The sequence below is a fragment of the Trichomycterus rosablanca genome, chromosome 12, assembly GCF_030014385.1.
Source record: "Trichomycterus rosablanca isolate fTriRos1 chromosome 12, fTriRos1.hap1, whole genome shotgun sequence".
Taxonomy (NCBI): domain Eukaryota; kingdom Metazoa; phylum Chordata; class Actinopteri; order Siluriformes; family Trichomycteridae; genus Trichomycterus; species Trichomycterus rosablanca.
In genome coordinates this window covers 11,323,799-11,342,275 of record NC_085999.1, presented here as the reverse complement: position 1 = coordinate 11,342,275, position 18,477 = coordinate 11,323,799, and the positions used below count along the sequence as shown (strand labels likewise).

Below are 18,477 nucleotides of genomic sequence, written 5' to 3'. Positions count from 1 at the left end.
CAGTTAGCTTAGCATAGCATGTGCAGGGTTTTTTAAACCCTTAGAAAAATAATAATAATTAAAAAAATAATAATTTAAACAGGCACATAAACATAAAATAAACATGTACATGAATGCCCCCTTGTGGAGGCTTTATGTTACATCTTGTAAACCACAATGGGACCAGATTGTACAGAGCAGAAAAAGAGAGAGTAAGATGCATTGTTTATGTTTCCTGGGTCACGCTTGAAAAAACCATTTGGGAACAGTGTTTTGTATCCCTTTTGGTGTAGTATTTTGGAATTAGCTTAGTTTATCATAGGGTCTAGCATTTTATGGGTGAAGTTTTCCTGGTTTAGTAAATATCTTAGTGTAGCATAGTGTAGGGATTAGTTTCTTGTTTTATTATAAGGCATTAGCAGTTAGGATACACGGTTATCTTCTTTGTTTAGCCCAGGTTAGCCTAGCCTTACTTAAATCTTCTACCTGAAGTTTAATCAAGCTTGTGGTGGAGAGGAACATAATTTCTGCTCCCATTTCTTGACAAAATGGTTCAAAGCCCTGGCTCTGATAAAGTTGACGACTTTCACATGAGTACACAAGACTTTCAGGATTGTTGCCGCCAGTACACGGCGATCTAGAAAACAATGGGTCACGGTAACTTGAGAAGCTTCTTTCTTCACCAGAGCAGTAAAAGTGACAAGGATACAGTACCAGTCAAAAGTTTGAACACACCTTCTCATTCAATGGTTTTTCTAGATTTTTTTTATTTTCTACATTGTAGATTAATTCTGAAGACATCCAAACTATGAAGGAACATATGGAATAATGTAGTAAACAAAAAAGTGTTAAACAAACCAGAATATGTTTTATATTTTAGATTCTTCAAAGTAGCCACCTTTTGCTTTAATGACAGCTTTGCACACTCTTGGCATTCTCTTCATCAAAGAAAAACCATTGAATGAGAAGGTGTGTCCAAACTTTTGACTGGTACTGTATATTTTCTGTGAAACATAAATGCATTATATAAAGAAACTGGACGCATGGTCAAAGTAAACTAATGAGTTCTATTTAAATTAGTGAAAAATAAGGGGTCAGTAAGCATAAATGTACCTTTTGTTGCATTTATACAGACGCAAAGTAGTTATATAACATCTAGAATTATGCTACAGTTGTACTGTACCTAAAAAAACTGAAAAATTAAACAATGTTATGCAGGTATGTCGCTACTAGGAAGCACAATTTAAGTCTGCTGTTCTAATCTAATGTGACAAAATGTAAACAAAACCAATGTTGCCAAATCTGCAACTCTCCAGCAGAGTGTAACAAATAAGTAACAGTTGTCAGTGGCTCCAAACTAAGTGAATTTTGTACCTCTAAAGCTCTTACCTGTTATGAGAGACGTGTAGTAGGGAACACAGTAGTGCAGCACAAAGTTTTGATAGTAAAAAATCCCATCTGCCAAGAAGATAAAAATGCTGGACAAGATTCTTGTAACCTTTACAGATCCCCTGAAGCACACCAATGGACCCCAGGTTAAGAACCCCTACATTAGAGGAAACATACTGTCAAATTCATGCTTTTATAGAAGATAATAAATAGTGCGGTAGTATAAATGCTTTAACTATTGCCCTCTATTGTCCTCTAGGGCAGCTGAGACACTGGTCCATGCTATTGTGACTTCTCGGCTGGACTATTGCAACTCTCTGCTCTATGGGCTTCCCTCCAAGTCACTTCGCCCCCTACAAATAATTCAAAATTCTGCTGCTCGAATTCTAACTCATACAAAGAAATCAGATCACATCACTCCTGTCCTTGAGCAGCTTCATTGGCTGCCCATTAATAAGCGTATACAATATAAATTTTTGCTTCTCACATTTAAGGCACTTCATGGTTTAGGTCCTGTTTATTTGTCGGACCTTCTCAAGTGCTACACTCTATTCCGAAATTTAAGGTTGTCAGATGCTGGTCTCCTGGTAGTTCCCAGGTTCAGGCTGAGTACTATGGGCGTTCGATCTTTTAGTGTTGCTTCCCCTTCGCTCTGGAACTCTCTTCCTTCCTCTCTACGTTCCACTTCTTCTCTCTCTGAATTGAAAGCTCTCCTAAAGACTCATCTTTGTTCTCAGCACTTTCTCACTTCATCTTCTGCTATCTCTGTGCTGTGTGATTGTTACTTTTTGTATGTGAAGCAACCTTGAGTTTTGTGAAAGGTGCTATATAAATGTAACTTATTATTATTATTATTTATATTCTTAAATTTTTTCCCACTCCCCCCCCCCCAGTTTTTCTCCCCTAATCTAGTCGTGTCCAATTACCCTGATTGCGTCCTCTATACTGATTCGACCGTTCACTGCTGACTGAGGACGCCTCTTAACCGACGTACACCCCCCTCCGGCACGTACAGTCAGTACAGACTGCATTTTTCACCTGCACGAGTCGAGTTCATACACTTGACGGGCACTGTGTATGGAAAGCCACACCCCCATCAGCATTTTTCCTCAGCCCAGTACAGGCGCCATCAGTCAGCCAGCATGGGCAGCAGTTGCACCAGTTATGAGGACCTATGATCCGACTTTTTTTTTACCCTCTAACCCTGAACAACAGCCAATCGTTGTTCATACTGCCGGCCAGCCCAGTCGGAAAGGCAGAGCTGAGATTCAATACGATGTATTCGAAACCCCAACTCTGGTGCGCTAGCGTACTTTACCGCTGCGCCACCTGAGCGGCTTATTATTATTATTATTAACTGAGTGTACTAATAACAACAGTAATCAACTTATTCTTGAAAACACAACTAAGCCTCAGTGATTGACCTTTGTTATCAGATTACTAATCAGAGCTTTTAAATCTGTTGATTGGATTTTTTTTGCATTTATTCACTAATCTGATTATTGTGTACATATAAAAGCACTCACTGTATGTTCTGTGTTTCTGTGTTAATCTGTAATATAATAATACAATCTCATAGATCTAAAGTCCTAACTGGTTTAAAAATACCATCATTGGTCTCATGCCTTATGTTAAGAGTCTGTAATGATATAGATAGATGGTGTTAATTAGGTTCTGAGATATACAGATGGTGCTCATTAAACACCTCTGCATGTCACTGTTTCCTGCAAAACCGAGACGTAAAAATAGCTCCACATTCACGCTCTGAGACCAATCAGCAGTTTAATTTTAGCCTAGTCTATTTCTCTCTATCTGCAAAGCAAAGTTATTGCTGTGATGATTTGATAGTGTATAAAACATGGTTAAACATTAATTTTGAAGCACTTAGACCGGTTATTACAGTGCTATTGGGAATTGTTCTATAAAGTTTTCCATAAATCTTGAATAAAACAAGGTTCTAAATTATATTAGGACAGTAATTCTGCTTCACCGTTTGTGGTGAGGATCAAAAGCTTTTTCCCAAAATACTGCTGCTCAGAGATGCTTCGCTAAGCAACCAGACCTCAATACTTTGAGCTAATCTCAATTATTATGTAGAAGACTTGGCTATTTTGTGTTTCTCTGTCTCAGCGTGAATGTAGAAGCAATAATTAAGGGATGCTTTTCAACGTTCCTGCTTTTGTTCCTCACACAGCAGCGGCAGCAGCGAGGGTCTTTAGTCTCTGAAGTATTAATTATATATTACAAAGAGCCGATGATTGTGTTTCATTTGGATAAAACCTTTCTTAATATCAGCACAGCTAGAGCTGATTCACACTGGATTGTGCAGCTCATGCTGTTTTTCAGTACAGATCCGATGTGAGTAATGAAGCAAAAACCTTTTCTGTAAAAGTTCCTGTTGTTCAAAAATAATGACTCTATATGCACTACAATAATTACTCTATATATATCACAATAATTACTCTATATGCTTTTATTTCGAGCATGTACATATGTATAGGTACATATAGGTACAGTGGTACCTCTGTTTTCGTTGATAATCCGCTCGAGAAGGCCGCTCGAAAGTCGAAACATACGAAAACCGAAACAATAATTCCCATAAAGAAATAAAGTAAATACAATTAATGCGTTCCTGAAAGGCAAAAATATTAACAAAAAATACATTTTATAGAAAATAAATGTAGTTTTAAATACAGAAAACAATGAGAAATTATTATAAATAAGTAATGAAATGGATAAATGAACATTTAACATCACATTTACCTTTATTGAGGAGTCCTGTTGGCGTATGGAAGGCGGCGATACCCCGATAAGGCCGCACGAGTCTTTGTTCACGTTGGCCGGTTCAATGAAAACCGAGTCAGCGTTCGAAACTCGAGGTAGAAAAAAAACGACGAAAGTCGACGAAAACCGAATCATACGAAAATAGGGGCATACGAAAACCGAGGTTTGACTGTATATGTATGTATGTATATATACCATCACTAAGCACTTTATTATATTAGGAACACCTATCCTATACTTACATTCATTGTTTATTTTATAAGCTACACCTTCCATACAGATTAACCTTGTGAGTATACAATTACTGACTGTTGACTATCTCTTGCTCTGCACACCTTATCACCTGCTGTACCCCATTCATCAGTCGAAAGGGCCTCCACTCCATAAAATAGGACCCCTACTGACCAGATGTCTTATGGTAATGACATGGTTGTTATTGATGTGTTGCTCTGGTATCAGTCTATCAGGTACAGCATACTTGTTATCAGAGGACAGTTCATGTTTTTTGGTTGGTGCACTCTTCTCCTCCCAGCATTACATCTGGTCAGTAGGGGTCCTATAAGGTTCCCTTGATTGATAAATGGGGTACGGGTGGGTGACGGAGCAACATGTGGACTACATTCAGTCATTGTATACCCAGAAAATCATATTTTATAAGCTACACCTGCCAAACAGATGAACCTTGTGGGTATACAATTACTGACTGTTGACCATCTCTTGTTCTGCACACCTTATCACCTGCTGTACCCCAATTATTAATGGAAAGGGCCTCTCCTGACCAAATGTCTTATGGTAATAACATGGTTGTTATTGGTGTGTTGCTCTGGCATCAGTGTAGCAGGTACAGCAGTGTTGTTGGGATTTTATCAGTGTCAGAGGACACTTCATGTTTTTGGTTGGTACACTCTTCTTCTCCCAGCATTACATCTGGTCAGTAGGGGTCCTATTATGGTCCTTCGTTTAATAAATGGGGTACAGGTGGGTGACGGAGTGTGTACGGAGCAACGTGTGGACTACAGTCAGTAATTATATACCATGTTGTCTGGAAATCTTGCAACCTTTTCTGTTTGATGGCATAGCTATCCGTAGCAAGGAGTCTAGGGAAAAAAATAAACATTGTCACTTCTTTTGGGTAAAAGAGATGCATCTCCCTTGGTCAGAGAAACACTCATCAATCACAATGGTTTAAAACACCTGCAAGTGGGCCGCTCAGGTGGTGCAGCGGTAAAAACACATGCTGGAACCAGAGCTGGGATCTCGAATACATTGTATCGAATCTCAGCTCTGCCTGCCGTCTAAGGCTGAGCGGCCACACGAACAACGATTGGCCTGTTGTTCAGATATGGGCGGGACTAAGCCGGATGGGGTCTCTCTCTCATGGTGCAATTACAACCTCTGCTGATTGATGGTGCCTGCACAGAGATGAGAAAAGAGTGCTCTCAGGGTGTGTCTCTCCATACACAGCGCTGAGCTGCACTGCACTCTTCAAAGTGTAGGTGATAAGATGCATACGGCATGCTGCCCACGTGTCGGACGGGGCGTGGGTTAGCTTCATTCTCCTCAATCAGAGCAGGGATCGGCATTAGTGGAGAGGAAGCATGACGCAATCGAGCAAGTGGACGCGCTAAAAAGGGAGATAAAGGGGAGAAAATGCATTAAAAAAACTACAGTAAGGTAATGTTCACTATGGAAGCTCTTTTGTAAGTTGCTCTGGATAAGAGTGTCTTCTAAATGTGGAATCGTAGCTTTCTGTGATAGGGTAGACTTAGCTTGTGGGAAATGACATTTAAATTGGATTAAAAATGGGGTGGTACCACTCACAAAAATTGAAAAGTCATTACAATCAGCTGGAAAAAGCCAGTCAGTCTGCTGCTCAATGTGCCTGGAGGTCTCGAGAGTTCAACATAATCATTTCTGTGTACATTTTTGATAACAAATTTGATTCATGAGCATCAAAAAATCAGAATAGTTATTTTTCACTGTCTGATTTGACGCCGATATCCTGTCCATTAGCTGTCCGTCGTTTACAGTGTTGCGTTCACTTCACATTAGACAGGGTTTCACAAATGGTTTGCTAACAGGTTTGAAAATGACATTAGCCTTATCGATTAGAGCCTTGTTTTCAGTCGTGGAGAATGTTTGGGGAGAAGATGGGCTCAGATTGCAATTGAAGTGTAGTGCTATTGGGAGATGGGGCATTTGGTTATTGCTAATGCTGCTTTGGTAAGAGAGGGCTTTCCGAAGTCTCGCATCAGAGACTCCAATGTCAATAGTAATGTCTTCTCATTTATAATTAAGACATTGAGGCAGAGTGAAATTTCCTGGCACTCCCACAATGTTCTAATTGTTTTGCCTTATTGTCTTATTGTCTGCAAACAGTCCCAACGATTTTCTCTCTGTGACAGCGCTCAAAGGGTGGGTTGACATCATATTAGAATGGGATGTCACTCAAGTTCATATGTCTGTGAAGGCAGACGAGCGAATACTTTTGCCAGTATAGTGCTTTAGGCATAATATTGTCTACTTGTCATTTAGGGGTGCAGGTATTCAGAGCAGGTTGACCAGGTCAAACTCTTGAGTTCAAATCTCAGCTGTGCTGTTGACCTAACCAGGTGTCCAGCTGGCACATCTGTAAATTTTAAAGTGTTCCTGATTGCAATTGCCGCCTCTGCTGGCTGGTCAGACGTCTGCACAAGTTAAAGATTATTTACAGATAGCAATGCATGATTTTGGATGGGCTACTGCTCTCCATGAGACTCCATCTCTGGCAGTTAAAAAGAAGTTGAAGGGGGCACATGATAGTCTGTGGCTTGATGTATGCAGGAATTACAATCTGGAAATTCGACTTGATGAAAAAAAAGACAATATAAAAACCCCTTATTTAAGCACATGCTATTTATAAGAGGGACAAAAAACTTGAGAAATAACAAAAATACCGAGCAATTTATTAGAAAGCCAACAAGCTCCTACATTTTTTAAATATGGTTTAAGTACTGCATAATACTAAGCACGATAATGTCTACTCGCCTTCTATTAAGGGTGCGTGTATTTAGAGCAGGACCTGGCTAGAATACATAATGGATATTAGAAAAAATCAAATACAGTTATTTATAAAACAACTGTACGTGTGCAAGTGTACAATACTAGTTACACAATAATTGCACATTTTAGGACATGATGATTCTAAATCATGAATACAAAACAGTGCCACTGCAGTACAAGAGTCAAGAGAGGCTTTATTGTCATTTCAGCTATATACAAGTACATATTGAAACGAAACAACGTTCCTCCAGGACCAGAGTGCAACATAGAACAAAAAGTGCAAGACAATATAGTACACAATGCAGATAGACAACAATACAATAAATACAAAAAATGCCTAAAATAAATACAAAAAGACATTTCTAATCTAAAAAGTAATTAAGGGAGACAAGACTAGAGACAAGTGACAAGAGTAAATGAGGGCACTTGGTACATGAGTACCACTAGGAAAACAGCTTTGCATTGCCAGATAAATACTGTACACTTTCCCTATTTTTTACTATGTCCTTGTTACTATAATAAGATCAGGTGTGTGCAAAATGTGCATCAGATTAGAAGCAGTTCAGCATTTATGTTCATTTACACTTCAGATCTCTAAATCAGGGGTTTTCTAACCTTTTTGAAGCGACCCACATTTTGTCCATGATTTTTACCGCAACTCAGGCAACACAAACAATACATCAAAACGAAACACTAAACGAAATATACTATATACTATAATTAATAAAAACAGTGCCAATCTGGTCCCACTGTGGTTTACAAGATGTAACGTAAAGTATTTTACTCTGCAACCCATTTATTTGGCTCGCGACACCCAGGGTTTGAAAAACCCTGCTCTAAATAATGTTCACACTTGATTAGTCACGATTCAAGTGTAAAATAAATGGATTTGCATTCAAACCACTCACTATAATTAATACAACAATTTAAACAGTGCAAGCCTTTATAGACTTTTAATGTGTATGTGCACATGCAAACCTTGTTAAAATAAATGTGTGTGTAGGTGATGAAGCTGCAATGTGACAGGCAGAGAAAGGTGGAAAGGTTAGCACACCACGGTTATTAGAAGTGTCACCTCAAATCTGGCTAATGGAGCAGGTTATCGGAGGCCCAGCAGCATATGGCAGAGTAGAGGAGTAATAGGATCAGAAACAGGATTTAACTCCATTTTAGTCTTTTCTTTAATGTTCAAGTCTCTATGCTGATCTCTATGTTTGCATTGACCCACTTGAAGAATGTTGGCTGTTATAGTCGCAAAAGATGGGGGAATTTGATATTGATGTCCATGGTTTTGGAGTGGGATGTCTAATAAGGTCGTGTCCACATACGTCTGGGCTGAGGGTTAAATATTGATTAGAGGGTTGTTTTAATACAAGCCTTTTAAAAACAAGTGTAAAAGCCCCCAACCTGCTTTACTCTGTGTGTTAGTGTAAGCTTGCAGCGGTCACTGGACGATACTAGCCAATCATTCATCCACTTAATTCTGATTATGGATCCAGATTAACATTTTAATCTGATTAAAGCTGCAATGCACTTTAGCAGGAAATCAGAAAGTTGCCAGCCATTTAGCATTTTGCCTCTCTCTCTCACATCAGCGGTGGGGGCAGTGTAGCAGAGTCCGTGTGTCTCTGTAAAGGGTGTCTCTTGCCACAATTTGTACTTGTTCCAAAGTATTGGGACACCCCCCAGACATACTTCAACGTCCTGTGAGAAGCCTTCTCAGAAGAGTGGCTGTTGTATTAGCAGAAAAGATTACATAGATGTCATTTCATTGTAATACCATTTATTTTTTAAATGGGATGTCCAACAAGCTCATGGTCAGGTGTCCAAATACTTTTGGCCATATTGTGTACCAATTTGGCCAGTTTTATTCATAAATTAATGTATTTACTTTGGATCTTAATTTTGATTTACTCTTTAGTTGTTCTTTTGATTATTTCCTTCCTCAACAAATTAACAAGGCTTTAAGCATGCATATTGTTATATAGAATTTAAAATCGAATTTGCACAAATTGTTGACCATTGAGGAACAGGGTGAAAGCAGGTAAAAAAAAAAGTATGTAGAGAAACAGATGGACTACAGTCAGTAATTGTAGAACTTCTATACGGTAAATGGAGCTGATAAAATGGACAGTGAGTGTAGAAACAAGGAGGTGATTTTAATGTTATGGCTGATCGGTGTATATATATATATAATATAAATTAGTTTATGTCATCGCTCTGAATATGATGTATAGGGAAAGTGTTTAATGTTGTTGACTAGAAGTACTCAATATTACTGTCTTCTTCTTTCTTTGTAGTATGTAAATTTAAAGCCCATAAAAGGTGCGCTGTCAGAGCCACTAACAACTGTAAATGGACTACGCTGGCGTCAATTGGGAAGGACATAATTGAGGATGAAGATGGGGTAAGTGACGATCAGTTTGTATAACCTTTTGCAGAAGGAATTGATCAAATAAACTACAAAAATCACTTGGGCGGTGCAGCAGTCTAATGCTCTAGCTCAACAATACTGAAGGCCAGGCTCCTGCAACCTGAATGACTGTGCCTGTATGGGAGGGGTAAAATTGAAGATTCATTACCGCAGCAGTAGAATTGACAACTCTGGCAACTCTTCTGTTTGGTCGATGCACATACACTAGCAGTGGATGATCTAGAGAGCTTAGCGTTTGTCGCTAAACGCAATGCAGCTCTCTGAGACTCCACTGCAGCAGGTGAAAATGCATGCAGTCTCAGCCCTCAGTGGTGGTGGTACGATTCCAACAGGAGGGAATTAGTTTGGGTGATGACTACTTTGGGAGCAAGTAGGAGAAAATAAATCAAATTAAACAAATAAAAGACAATAAAAAGCATTAAAAAGAATAAATAAATCTGAGATAACACTATGTTGTTTTTTTCTATAGATTGCTATGCCACATCAGTGGCTAGAAGGCAATCTTCCGGTTAGTGCCAAATGTGCAGTGTGTGATAAAACGTGTGGCAGTGTGCTGCGCCTGCAAGACTGGCGCTGTCTTTGGTGTAAAGCTATGGTAGGAAGACTTTTTAATACTTTATATGCAATTTTATTTTTATTTAACCTCCTAATAGATTTCAGTTTGTTCTTCTATTGAATTGTACAAATTGTTCAAATTTTTTTTACAGCCGAAAAACCTGGCATTGTAACGGGGTTGTGCAGACTTGATTATTTATTACTTAAATATGTCCTCTGAGCTTGTTGATAGCCCCCTGGAGAGGATGTGTTATTGAAACTCACAGTGTGCGTCTGCTTTAACAGGTGCACACAGCCTGCATGGATCTTTACCCCCGCAAGTGTCCTCTGGGCCAGTGCAAAGTGTCCATCATCCCCCCTACTGCCCTCAACAGTATTGACTCAGACGGTAGGTCTCTGAATATAGATTTTATTGCTGCTAAATTTGTGGTTAACAAAACACCCTTAAATGGTACACAGGAAAACATTGGGAAAAATTTGTTACACACATTAAAATAAAATGAGATTATTTAGAACCTATTTGAAAAGAAACTATTTTTATTTTGGTTTTATTATGAGAAATGCTTTTTATATTTCTATTTAAAAAAGGATGGTTAATGTTAGATAGAAATACTGTTCCAACTGAATAGATAGATAGACTAGACTAGACTAGACTACAATAGACTACACTACACTAGATAGATTCAACTTTATTGTCATTGCTCAGTACAGTTACAAGGCAACGAAATGCAGTTAGCATCTACCAGAAGTGCAAATAGTAGCTGTGTGCAAAAACAAAGACCATCACCGAACTTACATATCTACGGTTAGTACAATAATTCTAACTATAGCTGTTTACATACACCGATCAGCCATAACATTAAAATCACCTCCTTGTTTCTACACTCACTGTCCATTTTATCAGCTCCACTTACCATATAGAAGCACTTTGTAGTTCTACAATTACTGACTGTAGTCCATCTGTTTCTCTACATACTTTTTTAGACTGCTTTCACCCAGTTCTTCAATGGTCAGGATCCCCACAGAGCAGGTATTATTTAGGTGTTGGATCATTCTCAGCTCTGCAGTGACACTGACATGGTGGTGGTGTGTTAGTGTGTGTTGTGCTGGTATGAGTGGATAAGACACACAGCGCTGATGGAGTTTTTAAACACTGTCACTGCTGGACTGAGAATAGTCCACCAACCAAAAATATCCAGCCAACAGCGCCCCGTAGGCAGCGTCCTGTGACCACTGATGGAGGTCTAGAAGACTCAACTCAAACAGCAGCAATATATGAGTGATCGTCTCTGACTTTTCATCTACAAGGTGGACCACCTAGGTAGGAGTGACTAATAGAGTGGACAGTGAGTGGACACGGTATTTAAAAACTCCAGCAGCGCTGCTGTGTCTGATCCACTCATACAAGCACAACACACACTAACACACCACCACCATGTCATTGTCACTGCAGTGCTGAGAATGATCCATCACCCAAATAATACCTTCTCTGTGGTGGTCCTGTGGTGGTCCTGATCATTGAAGAACAGGGTAAAAGGTATGTAGAGAAACAGATGGACTACAGTCAGTAATTGTAGAACTACAAAGTGCTTCTATATGGTAATTGGAGCTGATAAAATGAACAGTGAGCGTAGAAACAAGGAGGTGTTTTTAATGTTATGGCTGATCGGTGTATAAGGTATTAGGTCTATATACATTGTAATATATACATAACAATAATAATAACAATTATAATAATAAGCATAATAATGGGAATACTTGGTATGTATAACTATAAAAATAATAATGTGTGTATATATATATTTACCGATCAGGCATAACATTATCACCACCTTCCGAATATTGTGTTGGTCCCCCTTTTGCTCACTGTGTATTCTGACACCTTTCTATCAGAACCAGCATTAACTTCTTCAGCAATTTGAGATTCAGTAGCTCGTCTGTTGGATCGGACCACACGGGCCAGCCTTCGCTCCCCACGTGCATCAATGAGCCTTGGCAGCCCATGACCCTGTCGCCGGTTTACCACTGTTCCTTCCTTGGACCACTTTTGATATATGCTGACCACTGCAGACCGGGAACACCCCACAAAAAGCTGCAGTTTTGGAGATGCTCTGACCCAGACGTCTAGTCATCACAATTTGACCCTTGTCAAACTCGTTCAAATCCTTACACTTGCTCATATTCCCTGCTTCTAACATCAACTTTGAGGATTAAATATTTACTTGCTGCCTAATGTATCCCACCCACTAACAGGTACCGTGATGACGAGATAATCAGTGTTATTCACTTCACCTGTCAGTGGTCATGATGTTATGCATGGTTGGTGTATAATACTATAAAGCTTTTACTAAATTATAATGAAGCAGAATACATTCTCATATCATCTAAGGATTAAGGTAAAGGTCACACTGGTGTCTTTCATGCTAACTGGCTCATTGATAGATTCTGGATTGGTAGGTTTTTTAGAGCTAAAGGCTATGGAGCTAATTCAATTTGCTAATCCCCTTCTGCAAAAAGCCTCCTGACCTGTTTTGATTTGATCAAGGATGCCGAGGCTGTGCTCTCCTCTATTCCTTAGACGCAGCAGCGCACTTTGTTGATATTGCTTTACTTTGTTTCCATCCTCTCCTGGAACCTGTGCCAGCGCCGTGTGGAAAGTCACTTTTCCTCCAAGCAAATTGTCTTTTGTGTGTGTAAACATAACATCAGGCAGCGGGGCTGTGAGCTTGGAAAATTCAAGATGAAAGCAAACAGTCGAAATTTTCCCCTCCCTCCTTTTGATGCATTACTTACCTGATGTGTGGGCGTCATCCCTTGATTGTTTTCTCTAGTGGCTCTGGGGGTGTGTTTTGCAGGAAATTGCACGCTGCTCTTTATTGATGACTAAATAAAAATGCTGTTGGATATAGATTGACTTGTAGCAGTGCTGTTAGAGTCTATTAATAGCATGCCATGCCGGGAGGTTACCTTAGGTAATTCCGCTTTACCTTGTGGGTGCAGTCGGACCTGTACGTGATCTTTGATGACTTCCTCTATTGATCTGGCCTCAGAGACCATGATGAGATTTCAGAGCTTTAATATTTTAGTGGAGGTACATGTGTAGGTGCTGACCACATCTGGATACAAAATGGACAAGACTTACAATTTGGCTCATTTAAAAGAAGCAGTCATTTGTAGATCCTGTTATCAAGTTTGCACATTATTGTACACACACAAACCTTGTAATCTGGGCCTATAAGTGAAATAATAAAGAACGTGGTTTTTGAGGCAGCTTCCCTCTCAGTCTTCAATCCTTCACATGCAGGGAATCTCCCCCTCAGAGCTAGCTGGGTAGGAGAGCGGCATCTTAATTCACCATCGACTGCCTCTGGCACATCAGCTGCATCGTGACTCAGTCGTCTTCTGATGAGACGGAGAGAAAACATGAAAGCATGTGCAAGAAAAAGCCCAGGGTTGTGGGAATGTGGAAAAACTAAATAAAAGGAGATAAAAAAGGGGAGGGGGGTTAGGAGAGTAGGTAAAAGTGAACTTTGGACAGCCTTGGACATGTAAAGACAATAAAACAAATACTGGACATTTATTACTGGCAGTTAGCAGATGGTTTTATCCAAAGTGACTTACGTTACAACTGTACAAATAAGGATTAAATGTCTTGCAACAATGTTAACCTTGTGCTATCCCTCTTCTATCCACATTCTCCGTTGCAGGCTGCGGATGTTTTTTGTGTTTCCGTTATTTTGGCCACTGATTTTTAAAATTTATTTATTTATGCATTTTTTCCCCGTCAATCTTTTACTGCTGGGGATCCCTGATTGCATTGGATGTGGGTAAATTGCTGCTCACGCCTCTTCCGACCTGTGCGCAGTCCTATTGGACCCCTTCTTTTCACCCATGCTTTCTGCACAGGTGCCTCTATCTGCTTACCAGGGTCCTTACACAGCTTTTGAAGACCCCACCCACTTAGTCACAGTGGCCAATTATTGTCTGCTGCAGGCACTGCCAATTGTGTCCCCAAGATGGCACCCAGCCTACCGGTGGCAGAGTCGAGATTGAAACCGGGGTGTTGGAATCTTGGCACTGGTGTGCTAGCGGAATATCCCGCTGTGCCACCTGGGCGCCAGTAATTGTGACATTTTAGCCATAGTATCATTCTACCTTGGTTAAGCATCCTGCAAATTGGGTGCATTTTCAATTCTTGTTGGTGAGAGGCTTCACCTGGTTCCTTCGTGGCAAGATGCGACCAGTTGTATAAAAATGCAGCACCTTTTCACATACCTTACCCTTGGCATCTTGGCAAACAACCATGCCACGGTCACTCAAATCACATTTGGCTGTTAAATGTGATCATGAACGAAACCTGTTGACTTGTGTCTGTATAATTTAATGCACTGCCTTGCTGTTTCATGACTGAGATATACTGTAGAGGCATTTCTAGTAATGTGCCAGGTTAGGGTATATACACAGTACAAAACAAAATAGTTTTGGTTTGTGTGTGTGTGTATGCAGGGTTGTTGGGATATAGCTTGCTGGGAGGGCAGGCGGCAGGGTCAACAATAGTGTAGCTCCCCTAAAGCAAACAGGATTTAAATTATCAATAGCCCTAACAGCCTATCCACCACTGCTCCATCTCATTTATTTTATTTATTGATCCCTGCTGCTTTGTGTATCATAAAACAAGACAAAGGTTTACAGTCCTCAGTCATTACACATCATTTCCACCAACTCCATTAGCTCTGTAACCCACTCAACATTAAAATCTATCTATGGCTCTCAGTGGAAAAGAATGTCAATTTGCACTCGTCCTTGCTCTTAGTGAACGACTCAGAGTCGAATGTGCTTCTTTTTTAAAATATGCTTAAGACCTTAAATAACTCTTAATTCTCTTTTCAGAGTATGAAATCATACATTTTAAAGCCACTTCATCAATGATTCATACTTGTGAAAACGTCTCTACACTTCATATTTATAGTCTAAACCAGTGGGTTTATTTTTCTGTCTATTTCTGGACAGGTTTTTGGAAAGCCACCTGCCCCCCATCGTGTGCCAGTCCTCTCCTAGTCTTCGTCAATTCAAAAAGTGGAGACAACCAAGGAGTAAAATTCCTGCGCCGCTTCAAACAGCTGCTTAACCCCGCTCAGGTCTTCGATCTAATCAATGGGGGACCTCATTTAGGGTGAGTCACACCAACATTGTGCATACCAATATAGACAATGCCATTATCCAGCTGTTCCCAATCAGTCACTGTACTGCTGTTTTTGGAACCTCTTGAGGATAAAATACTGTGTGAGGAGCAGCTTCACTTGTTTTGAATATTTGATTCCTTTAATCTTTCCTTCTTTTGTTGTTCAGGCTGCGCTTATTTCAGAAGTTTGATAACTTTCGGATCCTTGTGTGTGGCGGAGACGGCAGTGTCGGCTGGGTTCTGTCTGAAATTGATAAACTTAATCTTCACAAACAGGCATGTTTCAAACTTTTTGATATCTTATAGTTCACAGAGGGCAGGCGGGGGTCCTTAAGGGTTCCAGAAAGGAGACTCTTGGGAAATAAAAGTGTGTTCTTTTGATTGCAGTGCCAGCTCGGTGTATTGCCTCTGGGAACTGGGAATGATTTGGCGAGAGTGCTGGGCTGGGGGCCGTCGTGTGACGATGACACGCAGCTTCCTCAGATACTGGAGAAACTGGAGCGAGCCAGTACCAAGATGCTGGATAGGTAGAAAGACCACACACACATTTATTTACATATACATGTGTGTATTACAACTTTCACCAACTTTCAGCTTTACATATACGTACATATGTGCAAAAAAATGGATACTTTGCATCATGCATCTCCGTTTAAAGGTAGAACTCAATGCCAATGAGCCAGAATGAGCTGTAACATACCTGCTGCATCTTTATTATCAGCCTTGGACATGCAAATAGTATACATTTATTTTTTGCAGTTAGCAGATGTTTTATCCAAAGTGACTTACATTGTGCTTTGTGTGTCTTCTACCCACATTCTCAATTGCGGGCTGAGGATGTTTTTGTGTTACCATTATTTTGGCCACTGCTTTTATTTTCCCTTTAACTTTTTGTGACTTTTTAGCCATATTAAATTGGGTTTATCTTTACTTCTTGCAGATAAGGCTTTTTGTTTTCTTTTAAAACACAGTTCAGGTTTAAATCCCAGTTTTTTTATGCTTGAATTTTTTTACCAGTACTCAGCAGCTTCTCTGTTCTCTTCACAGGTGGAGTATAATGACATATGAGATTAAAATACCTCCCAAACACAGCTGTCCTGCCACACCTGAGGAGGCAGAGGACTGCCAGGTACCTGCTTTTACTTTTGTGTTTTATTAATATTGACTTTATTGCCTTGTCATTTGGAGTAATAGTGACCCCAGTGTTGTGTGGGTAAAATACAATTAAATTAAATAAAAAAATAACCAAAATAATTAACCAAATTTACTGGAGAGAGGGTCGTAAAGGGTTCTCTGTGTGTAAAAGAGTCAACGGCACTCTTAACACCAGACAGAAATTAAAAACATATAAAAATCTACTGGCTTTAATCATGTTTTCTAGAAGGGGTCTAGAAGGGGTTAGGGGGTGTTTGGAACACAATATTGATATAAAACTTTTTGATTATTTGCAGTTTTCATAAAATTATAAAACACCATGAATAGGGCTGGGCGATATGGATCAAAAATTATATCTCGATATTTTTTTCTGAATGGCGATATACGATATATATCTCGATATTTTTTTATCCCATAAGGTAATAACAAAAAGACACTTCTGAGACAAAGCTACATGTTAAAATTTTTTTTACAGGCACTTTTATTAATATTCATGCTGGGGAAGCTTCACACAAGAATTATTTTTCCTTAAAAAAAAGAGCTATTCTAAGAAAAAAAAAAGTTGTTTTCTAAGGCATCTCCTGTCGTCTAATGTGAATTACAAATATATTGTCTGGCCCTTTAATAATGTTAAGTGTACTATAGGGCGCAGGGAGCGAGTGTGTAGGGAAGATGTCGGAATGACACGGTTTCCGGCTGAGCTTGTGTAACATTAAAAGTAAAACCCCGTTAAAGTAAACCCCTCGTTAACCCCCCACCCCCCCATGTTTGGACTTTATACATTATTTTATGTATATGTCGCCACAACATAAACATTTACATTAATATTTTCTTTTACTGTATAGAACTCAGTTCTGTAATACAGGCAGAACTAATCGTTCATGTTACTGTGTAACTATTACAACATTTAATGCATTTTAATCAGCGTTCTTCTTCATGCACTTTATTATTATTTAACAGCTTTATTTGTTGTTTAATTGCTGTTTGCTCCTTGTTTACTGCAGAGTTAGTTCATGCAATTTAATAATGTTTGGTTGTTTACTGGCCGACAACAAGAAATACTATAATAGAAGATAAATAAATAAATGAGTCTCGGACGTCGGGCGATCATCCAGTATAAACTAACACGACCACGTACAACATCCAGTACAGAAATCACTCCCATAATGTTTGTTTTTACAGATAGAGCACATATCTGCACATCACATATACAAACACAAGAGTCAGAACAACAGGAGACGCACGGCTATGTTATTATTACTTTCTCAACACTTAATGTGAAGTAAATACGTGCATGTCAGCGCGTGCATGCGCTTGTGTTGGTTTTTAAAACAAATAACGACTAGTTTTCTTGTTTTTTTAACTTTGGGATTTGAAGTGAAAAACGAATGAAGGTACACGGAGCTGGAACCTTTTATCTGGACTTGTTTTCGGCGTTTTCTACAGAATACATTATTCTGCTGCTCATCTGACACTTTGAATTCCAACCATCTCCAAATAATTCCAAAAAGAGTCATTATTTTTCTTTTTAGTAAGCAGCTCCTCTTCGATAGCTTCTGTCACGTCTTTATCCGTCTCCATGCTATCGCTGCCTGCAGGAATTACTGGTGAAGCGGTGGGGGCGGGGCGAGTTGTGTTCAGTGAGGGAGAGGGGTGGGGCAGGTGAACATGTGCAGAGACAAACTGGGAGAAGAGAAAGACGAACTGTCGGATCTAACTGGAACGCAACATCTATATCGATATACGCGATATTGTCTTATCTTATATCGCGTATGAAAATATATCGATATTTTATAAAATCTCGATATATCGCCCAGCCCTAACCATGAAGCATCAAGCTGATTAAAAAGAGCTCAGGAAATTTTGTGAGCTAATAGAGCCTCTGGGTGTCAGGGAACCCAAACAGAACGTGAAGGTTATGCACATCTATATTTTCCCTTAAGTATAAAATAAGCAT

The 18,477-nt window shown here is 39.5% G+C and overlaps 1 protein-coding gene across 5 annotated transcripts in view; it reads left to right on the top strand.

Moving 5' to 3' along the window:
* Window positions 1-18,477, top strand: part of dgkh (diacylglycerol kinase, eta) — an 84,019-nt gene that overhangs the window by 44,403 nt on the left and 21,139 nt on the right. For all 5 annotated transcript variants that reach the window (XM_063005410.1, XM_063005414.1, XM_063005411.1 and 2 more), the window contains 7 exons: window positions 9,495-9,601; window positions 10,098-10,223; window positions 10,469-10,571; window positions 15,194-15,356; window positions 15,533-15,641; window positions 15,753-15,892; window positions 16,413-16,494. In XM_063005410.1, coding sequence (XP_062861480.1) covers window positions 9,495-9,601; window positions 10,098-10,223; window positions 10,469-10,571; window positions 15,194-15,356; window positions 15,533-15,641; window positions 15,753-15,892; window positions 16,413-16,494 — 830 coding nt within the window. The remainder of the gene's footprint in view (window positions 1-9,494; window positions 9,602-10,097; window positions 10,224-10,468; window positions 10,572-15,193; window positions 15,357-15,532; window positions 15,642-15,752; window positions 15,893-16,412; window positions 16,495-18,477) is intronic.